The sequence below is a fragment of the Manis pentadactyla genome, chromosome 1 (assembly GCF_030020395.1).
Source record: "Manis pentadactyla isolate mManPen7 chromosome 1, mManPen7.hap1, whole genome shotgun sequence".
In the NCBI taxonomy this organism is placed as follows: Eukaryota; Metazoa; Chordata; class Mammalia; order Pholidota; family Manidae; genus Manis; species Manis pentadactyla.
This window is the reverse complement of record NC_080019.1, coordinates 165,351,953-165,373,906: the sequence shown is the minus strand read 5'-3', so window position 1 is coordinate 165,373,906 and position 21,954 is coordinate 165,351,953. Positions and strand designations below refer to the sequence as shown.

Here is a 21,954-nt window from a genome sequence, read left to right as displayed (position 1 = left end):
AAACCAAACCAAAGCAAACCAAGTTCCTTAGTACAGGGGGTCATTGGTACAATGATCGGTCCTTAAAGTTAAGTCTTATTTAACTTAACTACAACCTATACTATATTTTAAGAGATTTTATGCTAAACTCAAATTAATCTTTGTATAAAGCAGTTGAGTTGGGTGATTCCTATGTAGCCTTAAAGAAAAATAGCAAGAAACTCTATTCTCCCAAAGCAAATGATAATTTAACTTTTTTGTCACTTTCTATAAAAAGGTGACAATTTATTAAGAATTGTCCTTTCCTCTCTCAGAATAGTTTCCAAGACAAGGCTGTATCAGACTGGCAAAGCACAATATGTGCTTTGAAAGTAATAATAAAAATTTTAAATTTATATAAACAAATACTGAGAGGGGCGCAGGATGGCGGCGTGGGTGGAGCGGCGGAAATCTCCTCCCAAAACAACGTGTATCTATGAAAATATAACAAAGACAGCCCTTCCTGGAATGGGGACCAGAGGACACAGGACAATATCCGGACCACATCCGCACCTGAGAGAACCCAGCGCCTCACGAAGGGGGTAAGATACAAGCCCCGGCCCGGCGGGAGCCAAGCGCCCATCCCCCCAACTCCCGGCGGGAGAAGAATAGGCAGAGCGGGAGGGAGACGGAGCACAGGACTGCCGAACACCCAGCCCCAGCCATCCGGGCCAGAGTGCAGGGCCCTCGATACTAGGAAAACAGGGCAGCAAGAACAGTGAGTGGGCACTGGAGGCTGGGCGACAGAGGACATAAGAAAAGTGCGCGACCATTTTTTTTTTTTTTGCTTTTTTTCTGTTTTGTTTTCGCGAGCGCTTTTTGGAAGTCTTAAAGGGATAGGGACCCCAATACTAGGGAAACACGGCAGCAGGACCGGTGAGCAGAGGCCTGAGGCTGGCGCCGGAGAATAAGGAAAAACGAGCGACCACCTTTTTTTTTTTAATTAAATTTTTTTTTTTTTTTTTAATTTAAAAATTTTTTTCTTTTTTTTTTTGGTGGTCGTTGTTTTGTTTTGGTGGGTGCTTTTTGGAAGTCTTAAAGGGGCAGGGCGGGTCACTTAATCCAGAGGTAGGGAATCCGGGATCTCTGGGCACCCTAACCCCTGGGCTGCGGGGAGCAGGGAGGCCCCTTGCAGAGATGGATAGCGTCCCAGCCGCTCCTGCTCCAACGTGACTCCACCATTTTGGGGTGGATGCCCGAGCCAGGCCACGCCCACAGCGACAGCGGAGATTGACTCCATGGCAGCCGGGCAGGAAGCAGAAACCCTGTCTGTGCACAGCTGCCCAGCACAAGCCACTAGAGGTCGCTGTTCTCCCAGGAGAGGAGGGCCACAAACCAACAAGAAAGGAAGTCCTTCCAGCCGTCACTCGTCCCAGCTCTGCAAACTATTCCTATCACCATGAAAAGGCAAAGCTACAGGCAGACAAAGATCACAGAGACAACACCAGAGAAGGAGACAGACCTAACCAGTCTTCCTGAGAAAGAATTCAAAATAAGAATCATAAACATGCTGACAGAGATGCAGAGAAATACGCAAGAGAAATGGGATGAAGTCCGGAGGGAGATCACAGATGCCAGAAAGGAGATCACAGAAATGAAACAAACTCTGGAAGGGTTTATAAGCAGAATGGATAGGATGCAAGAGGCCATTGATGGAATTGAAATCAGAGAACAGGAACGCATAGAAGCTGACATAGAGAGAGACAAAAGGATCTCCAAGAATGAAACAATATTAAGAGAACTGTGTGACCAATCCAAAAGGAACAATATCCGTATTATAGGGGTCCCAGAAGAAGAAGAGAGAGGAAAAGAGATGGAAAGTATCTTGGAAGAAATAATTGCTGAAAACTTCCCCAAACTGGGGGAGGAAATAATCGAACAGACCACGGAAATACACAGAACCCCCAACAGAAAGGATCCAAGAAGGACAACACCAAGACACATAATAATTAAAATGGCAAAGATCAAGGACAAGGAAAGAGTGTTAAAGGCAGCTAGAGAGAAAAAGGTCACCTATAAAGGGAAACCCATCAGGCTAACATCAGATTTCTCAACAGAAACCCTACAGGCCAAAAGAGAATGGCATGATATATTTAATACAATGAAACAGAAGGGCCTTGAACCAAGGATACTGTATCCAGCACGACTATCATTCAAATATGACGGTGGGATTAAACAATTCCCAGACAAACAAAAGCTGAGGGAATTTGCTTTCCACAAACCACCTCTACAGAACATCTTACAGGGACTGCTCTAGATGGGAGCACTCCTAGAAAGAGCACAGCACAAAACACCCAACATATGAAGAATCGAGGAGGAGGAACAAGAAGGGAGAGAAGAAAAGAATCTCCAGACAGTGTATATAACAGCTCAATAAGCGAGCTAAGTTAGGCAGTAAGATACAGTAAGATACTAAAGAGGCTAACCTTGAACCTATGGTAACCACGAATTTAAAGCCTGCAATGGCAATAAGTACATATCTTTCAATAGTCACCCTAAATGTTAATGGGTTGAATGCACCAATCAAAAGACACAGAGTAACAGAATGGATAAAAAAGCAAGACCCATCTATATGCTGCTTACAAGAAACTCACCTCAAACCCAAAGACATGTACAGACTAAAAGTCAAGGGATGGAAAAACATATTTCAAGCAAACAACAGTGAGAAGAAAGCAGGGGTTGCAGTCCTAATATCAGACAAAATAGACTTCAAAACAAAGAAAGTAACAAGAGATAAAGAAGGACACTACATAATGATAAAGGGCTCAGTCAAACAAGAGGATATAATCATTCTAAATATATATGCACCCAACACAGGAGCACCAGCATATGTGAAACAAATACTAACAGAACTAAAGGGGGAAATAGACTGCAATGCATTCATTCTAGGAGACTTCAACACACCACTCACCCCAAAGGATAGATCCACTGGGCAGAAAATCAGTAAGGACACGGAAGCACTGAACAACACAGTAGAGCAGATGGACCTAATAGACATCTATAGCACTCTACATCCAAAAGCAGCGGGATATACATTCTTCTCAAGTGCACATGGAACATTCTACAGAATAGACCACATACTAGGCCACAAAAAGAGCCTCAGAAAATTCCAAAACATTGAAATCCTACCAACCAACTTTTCAGACCACAAAGGCATAAAACTAGAAATAAACTGTACAAAGAAAGCAAAGAGGCTCACAAACACATGGAGGTTTAACAACACGCTCCTAAATAATCAATGGATCAATGACCAAATCAAAATGGAGATCCAGCAATATATGGAAACAAATGACAACAACAACAACACTAAGCCCCAACTTCTGTGGGACACAGCAAAAGCAGTCTTAAGAGGAAAGTATATAGCAATCCAAGCATATTTAAAAAAGGAAGAGCAATCCCAAATGAATGGTCTAATGTCACAATTATCGAAATTGGAAAAAGAAGAACAGATGAGGCCTAAGGGCAGCAGAAGGAGGGACATAATAAGGATCAGAGAAGAAATAAATAAAATTGAGAAGAATAGGACAATGGCAAAAATCAATGAAACCAAGAGCTGGTTCTTCGAGAAAATAAACAAAATAGATAAGCCTCTAGCCAGACTTATTAAGAAGAAAAGAGAGTCAACACAAATCAACAGTATCAGAAACGAGAAAGGAAAAATCATGACGGACCCCACGGAAATGCAAAGAATTGTTGGAGAATACTATGAAAACCTATATGCTAACAAGCTGGGAAACCTAGGAGAAATGGACAACTTCCTAGAAAAATACAACCTTCCAAGACTGACCCAGGAAGAAACAGAAAATCTGAACAGACCAATTACCAGCAACAAAATTGAAGCGGTAATCAAAAAACTACCAAAGAACAAAACCCCCAGGCCAGATGGATTTGCCTCAGAATTTTATCAGACATACAGGGAAGACATAATACCCATTCTCCTTAAAGTTTTCCAAAAAATAGAGGAGGAGGGGATACTCCCAAACTCATTCTATGAAGCTAACATCACCCTAATACCAAAACCAGGCAAAGACCCCACCAAAAAAGAAAACTACAGACCAATATCCCTGATGAACGTAGATGCAAAAATACTCAACAAAATATTAGCAAACCGAATTCAAAAATACATCAAAAGGATCATACACCATGACCAAGTGGGATTCATTCCAGGGATGCAAGGATGGTACAACATTCGAAAGTCCATCAACATCATCCACCACATCAACAAAAAGAAAGACAAAAACCACATGATCATCTCCATAGATGCTGAAAAAGCATTTGACAAAGTTCAACATCCATTCATGTTAAAAACTCTCAGCAAAATGGGAATAGAGGGCAAGTACCTCAACATAATAAAGGCCATCTATGATAAACCGACAGCCAACATTATATTGAACAGCGAGAAGCTGAAAGCATTTCCTCTGAGATCGGGAACTAGACAGGGATGCCCACTCTCTCCACTGTTATTTAACATATTACTGGAGGTCCTAGCCACGGCAATCAGACAAAATAAAGAAATACAAGGAATCCAGATTGGTAAAGAAGAAGTTAAACTGTCACTATTTGCAGATGACATGATACTGTACATAAAAAACTCTAAAGACTCCACCCCAAAACTACTAGAACTGATATCGGAATACAGCAAAGTTGCAGGATACAAAATCAACACACAGAAATCTGTGGCTTTCCTATATACTAACAATGAACCAACAGAAAGAGAAATCAGGAAAACAACTCCATTCACAATTGCATCAAAAAAAATAAAATACCTAGGAATAAACCTAACCAAAGAAGTGAAAGACTTATACTCTGAAAACTACAAGTCACTCTTAAGAGAAATTAAAGGGGACACTAACAGATGGAAACTCATCCCATGCTCGTGGTTAGGAAGAATTAATATCGTCAAAATGGCCATCCTGCCCAAAGCAATATACAGATTTGATGCAATCCCTATGAAACTACCAGCAACATTCTTCAATGAACTAGAACAAATAATTCAAAAATTCACATGGAAACACCAAAGACCCCGAATAGCCAAAGCAATCCTGAGAAAGAAGAATAAAGTAGGGGGGATCTCACTCCCCAACTTCAAGTTCTACTATAAAGCCAAAGTAATCAAGACAATTTGGTACTGGCACAAGAGCAGAGCCACAGACCAATGGAACAGACTAGACAATCCAGACATTAACCCAGACATATATGGTCAATTAATATTTGATAAAGGAGCCATGGACATACAATGGTGAAATGACAGTCTCTTCAACAGGTGGTGCTGGCAAAACTGGACAGCTACATGTAGGAGAATGAAACTGGACCATTGTCTAACCCCATATACAAAGGTAAACTCAAAATGGATCAAAGACCTGAATGTAAGCCATGAAACCATTAAACTCTTGGAAGAAAACATAGGCAAAAACCTCTTAGACATAAACATGAGTGACCTCTTCTTGAACATATCTCCCCGGGCAAGGAAAACAACAGCAAAAATGAGTAAGTGGGACTATATTAAGCTGAAAAGCTTCTGTACAGCAAAAGACACCATCAATAGAACAAAAAGGATCCCTACAGTATGGGAGAATATATTTGAAAATGACACATCCGATAAAAGCTTGATGTCCAGAATATATAAAGAGCTCACATGCCTCAACAAACAAAAAACAAATAACCCAATTAAAAAATGGGCAGAGGAACTGAACAGACAGTTCTCCAAAACAGAAATACAGATGGCCAACAGACACATGAAAAGATGCTCCACATCGCTAATTATCAGAGAAATGCAAATTAAAACTACAATGAGGTATCACCTCACACCAGTAAGGATGGCTGCCATCCAAAAGACAAACAACAACAAATGTTGGCGAGGCTGTGGAGAAAGGGGAACCCTCCTACACTGCTGGTGGGAATGTAAGTTAGTTCAACCATTGTGGAAAGCAGTATGGAGGTACATCAAAATGCTCAAAACAGACTTCCCATTTGACCCAGGAATTGCACTCCTAGGAATTTACCCTAAGAATGCAGCAATCAAGTATGAGAAAGATCAGTGCACCCCTATGTTTATCGCAGCACTATTTACAATAGCCAAGAATTGGAAGCAACCTAAATGTCCATCGATAGATGAATGGATAAAGAAGATGTGGTACATATACACAATGGAATACTACTCAGCCATAAGAAAAGGGCAAATCCTACCATTTGCAGCAACATGGATGGAGCTGGAGGGTATTATGCTCAGTGAAAGAAGCCAAGTGGAGAAAGAGAAATAACAAATGATTTCACTTATCTGTGGAATATAAGAACAAAGGAAAAACTGAAGGAACAAAACAGCACCAGAATCACAGAACTCAAGAATGGACTAACAGGTACCAAAGGGAAAGGGAGTGGGGAGGATGGGTGGGTAGGGAGGGATAGGGGCGGGGATAAGTAGGGTGGTATTAAGATTAGCATGCATGGGGGGGTAGGAGAAAAGGGAGGGCTGTACAACACAGAGAAGGCAAGTAGTGATTCTACAACATTTTGCTCTGCTGATGGACAGTGACTGTAAAGGGGTTTATAGGGGAGACCTGGTATAGGGGAGAGCCTAGTAAACATAATATTCGTCATGTAAGTGTAGATTAGTGATACCAAAAACAAAACAAAAAAAACAAAACAAAACAAAACAGCAGTTCCTGTGTGGTAACCTCCAATGAGTTCTACACAAGGGTATAAAGGGCATATAAAAGTGTAGGCAAAGGGTCTGTTTGCGTTTATACAGAAGATCAAAGCCTAATTGGGCTACCCAGAAAATGAACTAAGATACGATATGAAAGAGAACTTCCAACATCAGCACTCTCTGGAAGACTCATGCCAGAAGATGATCATCAAAAAACCCCAACAAAGATCCACGCACTGCTACAGCTGTAGATGCACTCATCCCACCAGCTCCTGGACTTGCCATGGGAATGAAGGAGATATCTAAGCTGGCCTGTGCATACAGTAAAACAACAAATTTGACTGGATCTATACTGTTGGAACTCAACCAAGAATTAGGAGAAGTGCAAATTGTAGTGCTCCAAAATCTTACAACTACAGACTATTTACTGTTAAAAGAACATAAGGGATGTGAACATTCCCCAGGAATGGGTTGTTTTAATTTGTCTGATTTCTCTCAGACTGTTCAAGTTCAGTTGGACAATATCCACCACATCATAGATAAGTTTTCACAAATGCCTAAGGTGCCTAACTGGTTTTCTTGGTTTTACTGGAGATGGCTGGTAATTACAGATATGCTTTGGTTATGTAACTATACTCCTATTATGTTAATGTGGGTGCGCAATTTAAGTAGTAGCTTAAAACCTACACATGCTGAAGTTACTCTACAAGAAGATATGTCAAAGAAATAATCAATCTTCCCATGTTTTCTTCCGCCTGCTACTTCTATAGCTTTTCTTCTTCCTTCCTAATTACAACCCTTAAATAGAATTCATGCCTCATATCAAATTTACCGAGTATCATAATTCTTCCAAGTGGTAAAGATACCTCAAGACAAATGCTGGGCATAGAAGCTACAGGGCATAAATATGCAAAGAAATAAAAAGCTAACCATTTCAAACAATAAGGCTTCTCTCTCACTTACCAACTTTACATTTCCCTGTATGGCCCCGGAAGATGACTGGTTAGCCAGAGACGGGTAAGATTCCTCAAGGGAGGAACAACCTAAGACAGGCACAGTCGCAGGGGGGTCATCAGGTGAGAAATTGGGGATCAACAGAGGTGAGGCTTAGAACCTCACCCCCCCGTTCTGAGAGAAATCTTCTGCATACGTGGATGTTTTATTGCCCTTGTCTAGCTTGGATTAACACATAGCCTACAGGCACACACCTGATCATCTACACTTGCTCTCTTACAACACTAAACTATGTTTTCTACCTTTATCTTGTATCTACCTACCACTTCAGCATTTTATTAAAAATAATAATAATAAAGAGAGAAATGTGGTATCCACATATAAATCAAGTATAAAAACCAAATGAGTATTCATATTTGAACTGACTGTTTATAGTTCATAATGCATGAGCAAAACCGAAAGTTTCTGTGATGACTGCCCTTGTACTGTTCACTATGTAACTTATTCATTATGTAAGAATTTGTTCTCCATGTAAGAACTTGTTTGTTATGCCTCAGAAGACTGGAGACTGACGAAAATTAGGCTTGGGGTGGATTAATGATTGTGCATTGAGCATTGACTCCCCTATACAGAATTTTATTGTTGTTAACAACCATTTGATCAATAAATATGAGAGATGCCCTCACAAAAAAAAAAAAAAAATTACACACTTCCAATGGTAAAATAAATAAGTAACCAGGATGTAATGTATAGCATAAGGAATATAGTCAAGATATTGTAACAGCTTGGTAGGGTGATAGCTGGAACCTAGAATTATGTATATAAATGTTTTATCACTGTGTTGTACACTTGAAACTAATGTAATGTAATACTGTGCATCAACTACCCTTCAATAAAAAATAATTATCTAAAATAAAAAAAAAAAAATCAAAAAAAACCAAATACTTACGTTGGCTCTTCTTTTGATTCTTTATTCTGAAAAACAGCATCAAGAATTAGTAATCTGTATCAACTATGTCAATAGCACAGTGATCTGACTGCATTTAGATCAGCATTTCTCATTTCTGACAACCAAAATGAATACATTTTACATCATGATGTAAATGCACTTACATATATATCTTTATACATAATTATAAAACTGAAATGTAAGTTCCACAAGATAAACTTTGTACCCATATTAGGTGTGTTATGGACTGCATGTTTGTGTATACCTCAAAATTCATTATGTTGAAACCCTAACCCCCAATGCGGAAGTAACTAGCAATAAGACCACTGGGAGGTAATTAGTCTTAGATGATGTTGTCTTCTCATGATGGGATTAGTCCCCTTACAAAAAGAGACCAAAGAGCTAGCTCTCTCTCCCAACCATGTGATGATACAGCAAGAAAACAGCTGTCTGCACACTGTGAAGAGGGCCTCACCAGATACTGAATCTGCTGGCACCTTGATCTTGGATTTGCCAGCCTCCAGAACTGTGAGAAATAAATGTTTCTTGTTTAAGCCCACCAGTCTATGGTAGTTTGTTATAGTAGCCTGAAATGACTAAGGCAATGTGTGATTAGCTCTGGAATTTTCTTTATTCCTACTAAATCTAATTCCTTTTTAAAAATTGTGGTTGTTCTCCAGTAAACTGATTTTGTAATCTACTACTGTGTCATGAAGCTCCACTTGAAAATCACAAATTTAGATATTGGGAGTATTGGGGCTGAGTTTGCCCATATGGTAGTAATCTTGGGACAGGGTATATGTGATTCTAATTTTGGAATCCTATATTAACTATAAGAGTTCTTGAAACTCTCTATATAAGAAGGCAGACTGAAATATCAAGAATTTTATAGAAAAACAAGTGTTAGGGAGATCACATATGGGAGGAAATGTTAAAAAGCCCTAAATTTTATGTTCTTTTAAGCAAAACTATAAAGGCAACATACTAAATGTAGTATCAATGACACTTAACAAATACTAAGAGAATTAATTACTCATATTACTCTTCTATTAAAAGTATTAATTATTTTATGTATAGCACTAATTTCTATTACCACTCTTGTTTACAAGAAACTTCAGGTCTCCTTCCCCACAGATTTCAGGATATATTTACAAATTAGCTTTGCTTTATTGTCTGTATACTAAGAGGATTTTAGTGTTGCTGTGTCTGATCAATGTCCAGTGCCAATGTGATTCTACAATTATTTGGAATTACACTTGGTTCCACTGTACTCAAATAACAGTTGAAAATACATTTGGTCATTTATAATGAGCATATCTAGTATGTTCATAACTGAGTATTTTTAGCTCTTCCCATGACAACTTTATGCCAAAGCATTTATCAGTCTGTTGTACATGAATCTCAGCAACTTCCCTTCTTGAGACAGGACATCCAATTTGAAGGGCTCAATTTATTTCCTGCCATGATTTTTTTCCCCAAAGATTCATCACAAGGCTGATTATTCCACCACCTGCTTTACCTCTCTTTTCTACTTTTAAAGCCTTCAAATTCCCATGGGTGGGGTGTAACAGTGGAAAGGAGTATCTAATTAACCCCACCAGTATCTGAATATACTAGAAGCTAAATATTAAATTTCTAACTGAAGAACTGGAGCATATAGAGTAGTTACAAAGTTTCTATATATACTAGTTAGGAGTTATCTGTATTGTCCCCTCTATTTGCTACACAAATTTTACTTTTTCATCATTTTCTTCCAAAGAGTTCCTGATAGGTGTTTTTAGGACTTCAACTATTGTTAGGTAGAGATACTGCAAAACAAGTCATTAACAGAGGACACAATTTCATATATACGGACTTTGTTGTTACTCTGTGTAACATAAGCACATTTCTACATGCTAGAATTTCTCATGATTAAAAACATCCTCAAGAGGCGGAGCCAACATGGCGGAGTGAGTAGGACAGTGGGAATCTCCTCCCAAAAACATATATACTTTTGAAAATACAACAAACACAACTAGCCCTAAAAGAGAGACCAGAAGACGCAGGACAGTGGCCAGACTGCAGCTACACCAGCGAGAACCCAGCGACTGGTGAAAGGGGTAAGATACAAGCCCCGGCCCGGCGGGACCCGAGCGCCCCTCCCCCCAGCTCCCGGCGGGAGAACAATAGGCAGAGCGGGAGGGAGACGGAGCCCAGGACTGCCGAGCACCCAGCCCCAGCCATCCGGGCCAGAGCTCAGACACAGTATATGCCCAGGGGGCCCTGGATACTGGGAGAACAGGGGGTAGACCTCAGAGCGGGTGCTGAAGCTGATGCCCCTGTGACAAAGAAAAGCGGGGGCTTTTTTGAAAGTCTTAAAGGGACAGGGACTTAACAGCTTGACGGAAACAACCCAGGTCACAGTACAGCAGCTGGAAATTACAGGGAAAACCGGGTGCACTAAGCCCCTGGGCAACAGCTCTGAGACCCCTCACGGAGGCAAACAGTCAAGCAGCCCCCCCATCCATCACCCCACCGGGCGCTGCGAAAGCAGAGAAGCAGCCTGAGACAAATTCCGCCCACAGAAAGGGAAATTTCTCCCTTCCGGCCAGGCAAGACACAAAGACCCACTCTACACGCAATTACCCAACACAAGCCACTAGGGGTCGCAGTTGCCCCAGTAAAGAAAGGCCAGTAGTAAGTGAAAATTTTGGCCCTCCCAGCTGACAGTCAATAGCACCTGTCAACATGAAAAGGCAAAAAAATATGATTCAGACAAGACTAACCCAGACAGCTTCGGCATCTGCTACATCTTCCCCTGAGAAGGAATCTGGGGAGATAGATTTAGCCAGTCTACCTGAAAAAGAATTCAAAACAAAAGTCATAACCATGCTGATGGACTTGCAGAGAAATATGCAAGAACTAAGGAAGGAGAATTCAGAAATAAAACAAGCTCTGGAAGGACTTCAAAACAGAATGGACGAGATGCAAGAGACCATTAATGGACTAGAAAACAGAGAACAGGAACGCAGAGAAGCTGATGCAGAGAGAGATAAAAGGATCTCCAGGAATGAAAGAATTTTAAGAGAGCTGAGTGATCAATATAAAAGAAATAATTTAAGAATCATAGGCATTCCAGAAGAAGTAGAGAGAGAAAAGGGGATAGAAAATGTCTTTGAAGAAATAATTGCTGAAAATTTCCCCAAACTAGGGGAAGAAATGGCCTCTCAGACCACAGAGGTACACAGAACTCCCATGACAAGGGATCCAAGGAGGGCAACACCAAGACACATAATAATTAAAATGGCAAAGATCAAAGACAAGGACAAAGTATTACAAGCAGCCAGAGAGAAAAAAAAGGTTACCTACAAAGGAAAACCCATCAGGCTATCATCAGACTTCTCAACAGAAACCCTACAGGCCAGAAGAGAATGGCATGATATACTTAATGCAATGAAACAGAAGGGCCTCGAACCAAGACTACTGTATCCAGCACGAATATCATTTAAATATGAAGGAGGGATTAAACAATTCCCAGACAAGCAAAAGTTGAGGGAATTTGCCTCCCACAAACCACCTCTACAGGGCATCCTACAGGGACTGCTCTAGATGGGAGCACTCCTAAAAAGAGCACACAACAAAACACCCAACATATGAAGAAGGGAGGAGGAGGAATAAGAAGGGAGAGAAATAAAGAATCATCAGATTGTGTTTATAATAGCTCAACAAGCGAGTTAAGTTAGACAGTAAGATAGTAAAGAAGCTAACCCTAAACCTTTGGTAACCACAAACTTAAAGCCTGCAATGGCAATAAATTCATACCTTTCAATAATCACCCTAAATGTAAATGGACTGAATGCACCAATCAAAAGACACAGAGTAATAGAATGGATAAAAAAGCAAGATCCATCCATATGCTGCTTACAAGAGACTCACCTCAAACCCAAAGACGCGCACAGACTTAAAGTCAAGGGATGGAAAAAGATATTTCAAGCAAACAACAGAGAGAAGAAAGCAGGTGTTGCAATTCTGGTATCAGACAAAACAGACTTCAAAATAAAGAAAGTAAAAAAAGACAAAGAAGGACATTACATAATGATAAAGGGCTCAGTCCATCAAGAGGATATAACCATTATAAATATATATGCACCCAATACAGGAGCACCAACATACCTGAAACAAATATTAACAGAACTAAAGGAGGAAATAGAATGCAATGCATTCATTCTAGGAGACTTCAACACACCACTCACTCCAAAGGACAGATCCACCAGACAGAAAATAAGTAAGGACACAGAGGCACTGAACAACACACTAGAACAGATGGACCTAATAGACATCTACAGAACTCTACATCCAAAAGCAACAGGATACACGTTCTTCTCAAGTGCACATGGAACATTCTCCAGAATAGACCACATACTAGGACACAAAAAGAGCCTCAGTAAATTCCAAAAGATTGAAATCCTACCAACCAACTTTTCAGACCACAAAGGCATTAAACTAGAAATAAACTGTTCAAAGAAAGCAAAAAGGCTCACAAACACATGGAGGCTAAACAACACGCTCCTAAATAATCAATGGATCAATGACCAAATCAAAATGGAGATCCAGCAATATATGGAAACAAATGACAACAACAACACTAAGCCCCAACTTCTGTGGGACGCAGCAAAAGCAGTCTTAAGAGGAAAGTATATAGCACTCCAAGCATATTTAAAAAAGGAAGAGCAATCCCAAATGAACGGTCTAATGTCACAACTATCAAAATTGGAAAAAGAAGAAATAATGAGGCCTAAGGTCAGCAGAAGGAGGGACATAATAAAGATCAGAGAAGAAATAAATAAAATTGAGAAGAATAAAACAATAGCAAAAATCAATGAAACCAAGAGCTGGTTCTTCGAGAAAATAAACAAAATAGATAAGCCTCTAGCCAGACTTATTAAGAGGAAAAGAGAGTCAACACAAATCAACAGTATCAGAAATGAGAAAGGAAAAATCACAACAGATCCCGCAGAAATACAAAGAATTATTAGAGACTACTATGAAAACCTATATGCTAACAAGCTGGGAAACCTAGGAGAAATGGACAACTTCCTAGAAAAATACAACCTTCCAAGACTGACCCAAAAAGAAACAGAAAATCTAAACAGACCAATTACCAGCAACGAAATTGAAGCGGTAATCAAAAAACTACCAAAGAACAAAACCCCCGGGCCAGATGGATTTACCTCGGAATTTTATCAGACATACAGGGAAGACATAATACCCATTCTCCTTAAAGTTTTCCAAGAAATAGAAGAGGAGGGGATACTCCCAAACTCATTCTATGAAGCTAACATCACCCTAATACCAAAACCAGGCAAAGACACCACCAAAAAAGAAAACTATAGACCAATATCCCTGATGAACGTAGACGCAAAAATACTCAACAAAATTTTAGCAAACCGAATTCAAAAATACATCAAAACCATCGTACACCATGACCAAGTGGGATTCATCCCAGGGATGCAAGGATGGCACAACATTCGAAAGTCCATCAATATCATCCACCACATCAACAAAAAGAAAGACAAAAACCACATGATCATCTCCATAGATGCTGAAAAAGCATTTGACAAAGTTCAACATCCATTCATGATAAAAACTCTCAGCAAAATGGGAATAGAGGGCAAGTACCTCAACATAATAAAGGCCATCTATGAAAAACCCACAGCCAACATTATATTGAATAGCGAGAAGCTGAAAGCATTTCCGCTGAGATCGGGAACTAGACAGGGATGCCCACTCTCCCCACTGTTATTTAACATTGTACTAGAGGTCCTAGCCACGGCAATCAGACAAAACAAAAAAATACAAGGAATCCAGATTGGCAAAGAAGAAGTCAAACTGTCACTATTTGCAGATGACATGATACTGTACATAAAAAACCCTAAAGACTCCACCCCAGAACTACTAGAACTGATATCGGAATACAGCAAAGTTGCAGGATACAAAATCAACACACAGAAATCTGTGGCTTTCCTATATACCAACAATGAACCAACAGAAAGAGAAATCAGGAAAACAACTCCATTCACAATTGCATCAAAAAAAATAAAATACCTAGGAATAAACCTAACCAAAGAAGTGAAAGACTTATATTCTGAAAACTACAAGTCACTCTTAAAAGAAATTAAAGGGGACACTAACAGATGGAAACGCATCCCATGCTCATGGCTAGGAAGAATTAATATCGTCAAAATGGCCATCCTGCCCAAAGCAATATACAGATTTGATGCAATCCCTATGAAACTACCAGCAACATTCTTCAATGAACTGGATCAAATAATTCAAAAATTCATATGGAACCACCAAAGACCCCGAATAGCCAAAGCAATCCTGAGAAAGAAGAATAAAGTAGGGGGGATCTCACTCCCCAACTTCAAGCTCTATTATAAAGCCATAGTAATCAAGACAATTTGGTACTGGCACAAGAACAGAGCCACAGACCAATGGAACAGACTAGAGAATCCAGACATTAACTCAGACATATATGGTCAATTAATATTTGATAAAGGAGCCATGGACATACAATGGCGAAATGACAGTCTCTTCAACAGATGGTGCTGGCAAAACTGGACAGCTACATGTAGGAGAATGAAACTGGACCATCGTCTAACCCCATATACAAAAGTAAACTCAAAATGGATCAAAGACCTGAATGTAAGTCATGAAACCATTAAACTCTTGGAAGAAAACATAGGCACAAACCTCTTAGACATAAACATGAGTGACCTCTTCTTGAACATATCTCCCCGGGCAAGGAAAACAACAGCAAAAATGAACAAGTGGGACTATATTAAGCTGAAAAGCTTCTGTACAGCAAAAGACACCATCAATAGAACAAAAAGAAACCCTACAGTATGGGAGAATATATTTGAAAATGACACATCCGATAAAGGCTTGACGTCCAGAATATATAAAGAGCTCACACGCCTCAACAAACAAAAAACAAATAACCCAATTAAAAAATGGGCAAAGGAACTGAACAGACGGTTCTCCAAAAAAGAAATACAGATGGCCAACAGACACATGAAAAGATGCTCCACATCGCTAATTATCAGAGAAATGCAAATTAAAACTACAATGAGGTATCACCTCACACCAGTAAGGATGGCTGCCATCCAAAAGACAAACAACAACAAATGTTGGCGAGGCTGTGGAGAAAGGGGAACCCTCCTACACTGCTGGTGGGAATGTAAACTTGTTCAACCATTGTGGAAAGCAGTATGGAGGTACATCAAAATGCTCAAAACAGACTTCCCATTTGACCCAGGAATTGCACTCCTAGGAATTTACCCTAAGAATGCAGCAATCAAGTATGAGAAAGATCAGTGCACCCCTATGTTTATCGCAGCACTATTTACAATAGCCAAGAATTGGAAGCAACCTAAATGTCCATCGATAGATGAATGGATAAAGAAGATGTGGTACATATACACAATGGAATACTACTCAGCCATAAGAAAAGGGCAAATCCAACCATTTGCAGCAACATGGATGGAGCTGGAGGGTATTTTGCTCAGTGAAACAAGCCAAGCAGAGAAAGAGAAATACCAAATGATTTCACTCATCTGTGGAATATAAGAACAAAGGAAAAACTGAAGGAACAAAACAGCAGCAGAATCACAGAACTCAAGAATGGACTAACAGGTACCAAAGGGAAAGGGACTGGGGAGGATGGGTGGGTAGGGAGGGATAAGGGGGGGAGAAGTAGGGGGGTATTAAGATTAGCATCCATAGCGGGGTGGGAGAAAGGGGAGGGCTGTACAACACAGAGAAGACAAGTAGTGATTCTACAACAGGTTGCTACGCTGATGGACAGTGACTGTAAAGGAGTATATAGGGGGGACCTGGTATAGGGGAGAGCCTAGTAAACAAAGTATTCGTAAGTATTCGTCATGTAAGTGTAGATTAATGATTAAAAAAAAAAAAATGCAGTTCCTATGTGGTGACCTCTAATGAGTTCTACACAATAATATAAAGGACATATAAAAGTGTAGGCAAAGGGTCTGTTTGTGTTTATACAGAGGATCAAAGCCTAATTTGGCTACCCCGAAAATGAACTAAGAAACGATATGAAAGAGAACTTCCAACATCAGCACTCTCGGGAAGACTCATGCCAGAAGATGATCATCAAAAAACCCCAACAAAGATCCACGCACTGCTACAGCTGTAGATGCACTCATCCCACCAGCTCCTGGACTTGCCATGGGAATGAAGGAGATATCTAAGCTGGCCTGTGCATACAGTAAAACAACAAATTTGACTGGATCTATACTGTTGGAACTCAACCAAGAATTAGGAGAAGTGCAAATTGTAGCGCTCCAAAATCTTACAACTACAGACTATTTACTGTTAAAAGAACATATGGGATGTGAACAGTGCCCAGGAATGGGTTGTTTTAATTTGTCTGATTTTTCTCAAACTATTCAAATTCAGTTAGATAATAACCATCATATCATTGATAAGTTTTCACAAATGCCTAGGGTGCCTAACTGGTTTTCTTGGTTTCACTGGAGATGGCTGGTAATTACAGGTATGCTTTGGTTATGTAACTATACTCCTATTATGTTAATGTGTGTGCGCAATTTAAGTAGTAGCTTAAAATATATACATGCTGAAGTTACTCTACAAGAAGATATGTCAAAGAAATAATCAATCTTCCCATGTTTTCTCCCGCCTGCTACTTCTATAGCTTTTCTTCTTCCTTCCTAATTACAACCCTTAAATAGAATTCGTGCCTCATATCAAATTTACCGAGTATCATAACTCCTCCAAGTGGTAAAGATACCTCAAGACAAATGCTGGGCATAGAAGCCACAGGGCATAAATATGCAAAGAAATAAAAAGCTAACCATTTCAAACAATAAGGCTTCTCTCTCACTTACCAACTTAACATTTCCCTGTGTGGCCCCGGAAGATGACTGGTTAGCCAGAGACGGGTAAGATTCCTCAAGGGAGGAACAACCTAAGACAGGCACAGTCGCTGGGGGGTCATCAGGTGAGAAATTGGGGATCAACAGAGGTGAGGCTTAGAACCTCACCCCCCCTGTTCTGAGAGAAATCTTCTGCATATGTGGATGTTTTATTGCCCTTGTCTAGCTTGGATTAACACATAGTCTACAGGCACACACCTGATCATATACATTTGCTCTCTTACAACACTAAACTATGTTTTCTACCTTTATGTTGTATCTACCTACCACTTCAGCATCTTATTAAAAATAATAAAGAGAGAAATGTGGTATCCACATATAAATCAAGTATAAAAATCAAATGTGTATTCATATTTGAACTGACTGTTTATAGTTCATAATGCATGAGCAAAACCAAAAGTTTCTGTGATGACTGCCCTTGTACTGTTCACCATGTAACTTATTCACTATGTAAGAATTTGTTCTCCATGTAAGAACTTGTTCGTTATGCTTCAGAAGATTGGAGACTGACGAAAATTAGGCTTGGGGTGGATTAATGATTGTGCATTGAGCATTGACTCCCCTATACAGAATTTTATTGTTGTTAACAACCATTTGATCAATAAAAATGAGAGATGCCCTAACAACAACAACCAAGAAAAAGTACACACTTCCAATTGTAAAATAAATAAGCAACCGGGATGTAATGTATAGCATAAGGAATATAGTCAAAATATTGTAACAACTTGGTATGGTGATAGCTGGTACTTAGAATTATCATGTATATAAATGTTGAATCACTGTGTTGTACACCTGAAACTAATGTAATGTAATACTGTGTGTCAACTACCCTTCAATAAAAAATAATTATCTAAAAAAAAAAAAAAAACATCTTATTAGAGAATTTGATTGACTGTCTTTTTTATAACTGGTTGCTTACACTACAACTAGACAGTTCTTTGTACCTACACTAGCAGTAATTGAGTATATTAACAGGACTGTTCTGTGTGAAATAGTCATTTGCTACAATTTCAGCATTTTTTAGGTTCCATGCATCCAAATTTTAGATGTAAGATACAAGATACAAGATCTCATTTCTAATGTCCAAATTTTACCTTGATACCAAATACCAAAGTATTTCAACTTCTTTTAATAAAATAAGTCAGAAAAAAATTCAGGATGTTAAAAAAATTCCTAGGTAGTTGCTGACATTTAATAAGAAATTTCAGTATTACTAATATATGAATTTTTGAATGGCATTTACATTTATTTCCAGTTGTATTCACTCCTTTTAAATATGACATAGAAGTGGGGCTTTCCACTTAATTAAAATTGAGAATATGAGTGATACCATATTTTAATATTTTGAAGGTATAGAAGAGACAAACTATACACATTTGGAACTTAGACTTATGGCCTGACAGCTGTGGATTTACTTGGCTAGCTTTACGTAGTATTAGACCTAAGACTTACTGTTTCAGCAAAAATAAAAAGTATCAGCTAAACTAACAAGCCAAGCTGTATTTTATCAGATAAGAACTATTTAAAAGTAAGAAAAAAAGTTGTTATACTATGTTTTTTAAAAACATAATTTTCAAGATAAGTTTTAAAAGTGAAATGGTAAATTACAATGATAGTGATGATAAGTATGACAATGATATTGATACTTTATTGATCAGAGTATAAATAATCTCTATTTTGTTCTTGACTTTAGTATTTTGTAAATTTACCTTGTGATAATTTATGATTAAATTTTGTGTATACTTTCAAATGACTAATAATAACATGGCCCTACCAGATTATAGTTGAGCAAATAGTTTCATTTAGTTTATAATATGATCTCAGAGTATATCTAGATTATAAATATGTGTTTCAGGCCAGAAAATAACATTTTCTCCACAATACAGTTTACATGGCACAGTGGTTAGCTATATGCTTGATAAAAAGACTTGAGTACAAATACATAGGAATACATAACATCAAGAGTGAACCAAATGCCAAGGATGAACTTCAGGTGATGATGATATGTTAATGACTGCTGGGAGACATTGATAATGGGGAAGGTTATGCATGGGAAATCTCTGTACCTTCTCAGTTTTGCTCTGAACAAGAAAAACTGCTCCAAAAAAATAAAATTTTAATTTTAAATTAAGCCAAAAAAACCCACAAAAACTTAGCATTCCTTTGAAATTTTCCAAGCAATTAAGAGACTTCCTGCTAAAACTGTGTTATAAACAATAACTTGTTCATTTTGCAATTGGCAAAAAACAAGGAAGAAGCATAAAAGAAGTTTCTTCCATTTATACCATTTTTGTACATTAATGCATTGCTGGCAGTCTCAGACAAAAAGAAGAAAATCAAGATTTCTTAAGGTTTTGAAAAATGCTTTTGAACACATCAGTAGAAATATGACAAGAAGCTGTTTTTAAAATATTGTGTATGCATTTTTTAAATCAGAAGTGTGCATAAATTAATGAAATATCCAAGTGACTAATTCAGTTACTTTATTTATATTTTAAATGTATAAATTATGACTTAGGAAAGTAGGATACAATGTAAGTTTAAAACACTCAGGATCTAATGTACACAGACTTCTCTATAATTTATTCAATACACTATTGACATTCATAAGTGATATGTGCTATATGTCTACCTGACCTAATTTTAAGTTCTAAAGTAAATCCATACATTAAACCTAAGTGTTCATATTCAGACATCTCTCTATTATAATGTCAATACTGTCTCTTACCTTTTTATTCTTAGTCTTTTTCTTTTTCTTTGGTTTACTCTTAACCTGACAGGTAAGAAATAAATCATTTATTTAGTATATAATTCAAGCTGCACAATGGGTTATTTTGAAAAATACATTTCCTCTAACCACCAAAACCTTTTATCTTCTTATATTACAGATATTTTCTTTATAGATTCTATGGAAAATTATTTTCATTGTAATTTTTATTTTAATCTTAGTCTTCTGCTCTTGAGAAATCAATGACGTATAAAGGAATAATATATAACATCAATGAGCAGGCTACTGAACAAAGCTCATGGATCCTCACCTGCACACATGTACGCATGAGTAACAAAGAAGGAAGGCACTTTTAAGAAAATTAACACATTCAGGTCCATAAGATGAAAAATTTAGTGCTTATAAGCCTAAAAAGCATTAAGTGACTATATAAGAGTTACAACTTATCTGTAAAGAAATACAGAGGTTCCATCCAGGATGACTTTAATTCTACCTTTATGCAAATGGTGCTAAAATATTTCTGTTTTCTCCTTTCTCTCTCCCTCTGTTCCCCATAATGCTTTCTTCTACTTTTTAATAACATCCTATGTCCACTCCCATCACTCAGGATGAAGAACCATGTTCACAAATCTAGAACAGTGCCTGGCACATTGTAAGTGTTCAATAAATGTTGGCAAAATACATGGTTAAGGCAGGAAGGATTATTGAACTACTGGGGAAAGAACTATTTCAATTCAAGCTCTGTGAAAACTAGGATAAGTATAAACTAAGACTGGCTGGGATGCTTTAAATACAGCACATGCAACACAAACTAAAGGCCCTGGTTAAGTCTTCTAATTCAAATATTAATGAGAACTATACTTCCTGGAGATCTTTAATAGATTCTGTTGAAGATTCACTGGGTATCGATGTTCCATCTTTATTCATTTCTGCTAACTGTATTTCAGGGTTTGACTTCACATTTATATTATACTCCATGAGAGGTGGACTTAGTTCTTCTTCTTCATTCTGTAACTCTTCTATTTCAATACCTAAATATTAAAGACAAAACACTCAAAATCTGGATACATGAAATGTTGGCTTCTTATCACTGTTATAAATATATTTACCCTCAAAACACCATCCCAGAAATAGAAGGCATCTTACTCTGTTCAATTACTAGATGAAATGTTCATTTATCAATGACCAAATAGGAACATATACTAACCTTGAACCAATCAGTATGAACCGAAATGCTAAAATACTTTACTTGAGTAGATTCTAGATATTAGATATTCTAGAACTTACATCTACTCAAAATACTAGTTTTTGAGTATCCTGACACTGATCCTATTAATACTTTTAATATTATTTTAGGATGTAAATCTGAAACATGAAGAAGACAAGTAAAAGCTATAAGATCTACTTTTTATTTTTTCTTCTTTTTCATAACCGAAGATTGTGAAAGGGTTATCAGCCCACTATTATGTGACCTCTTCTCTGACACCATGCTCCTTGATGTTGCCCACAATCTAAAAATTGTGGACTTCATCTGACTGGCCACAGATGATCCCAAACCAAACTCATGGTGTTACTTTCTTAAGAATAATTTTAATTGCAGAATATGAATTACATTTAAAAAACAGCACAAAAATGGAAATTAAAAAATTGGCAACTCACCACCTAGCAAAAAAAAGTATAGAGCCTAGACAAAAGCTAC

The 21,954-nt window shown here is 38.1% G+C and overlaps 1 protein-coding gene across 2 annotated transcripts in view; it reads right to left on the bottom strand.

The window, feature by feature from the left end:
* DZIP3 (DAZ interacting zinc finger protein 3) overlaps positions 1-21,954 on the bottom strand; it is a 103,545-nt gene that overhangs the window by 24,765 nt on the left and 56,826 nt on the right. For both annotated transcript variants that reach the window (XM_057502441.1, XM_036930785.2), the window contains exons 16-18: positions 21,117-21,286; positions 20,256-20,300; positions 8,568-8,593 (exon numbers count right to left, since the gene is read on the bottom strand). In XM_057502441.1, the coding sequence (XP_057358424.1) occupies positions 8,568-8,593; positions 20,256-20,300; positions 21,117-21,286 (241 nt within the window). The remainder of the gene's footprint in view (positions 1-8,567; positions 8,594-20,255; positions 20,301-21,116; positions 21,287-21,954) is intronic.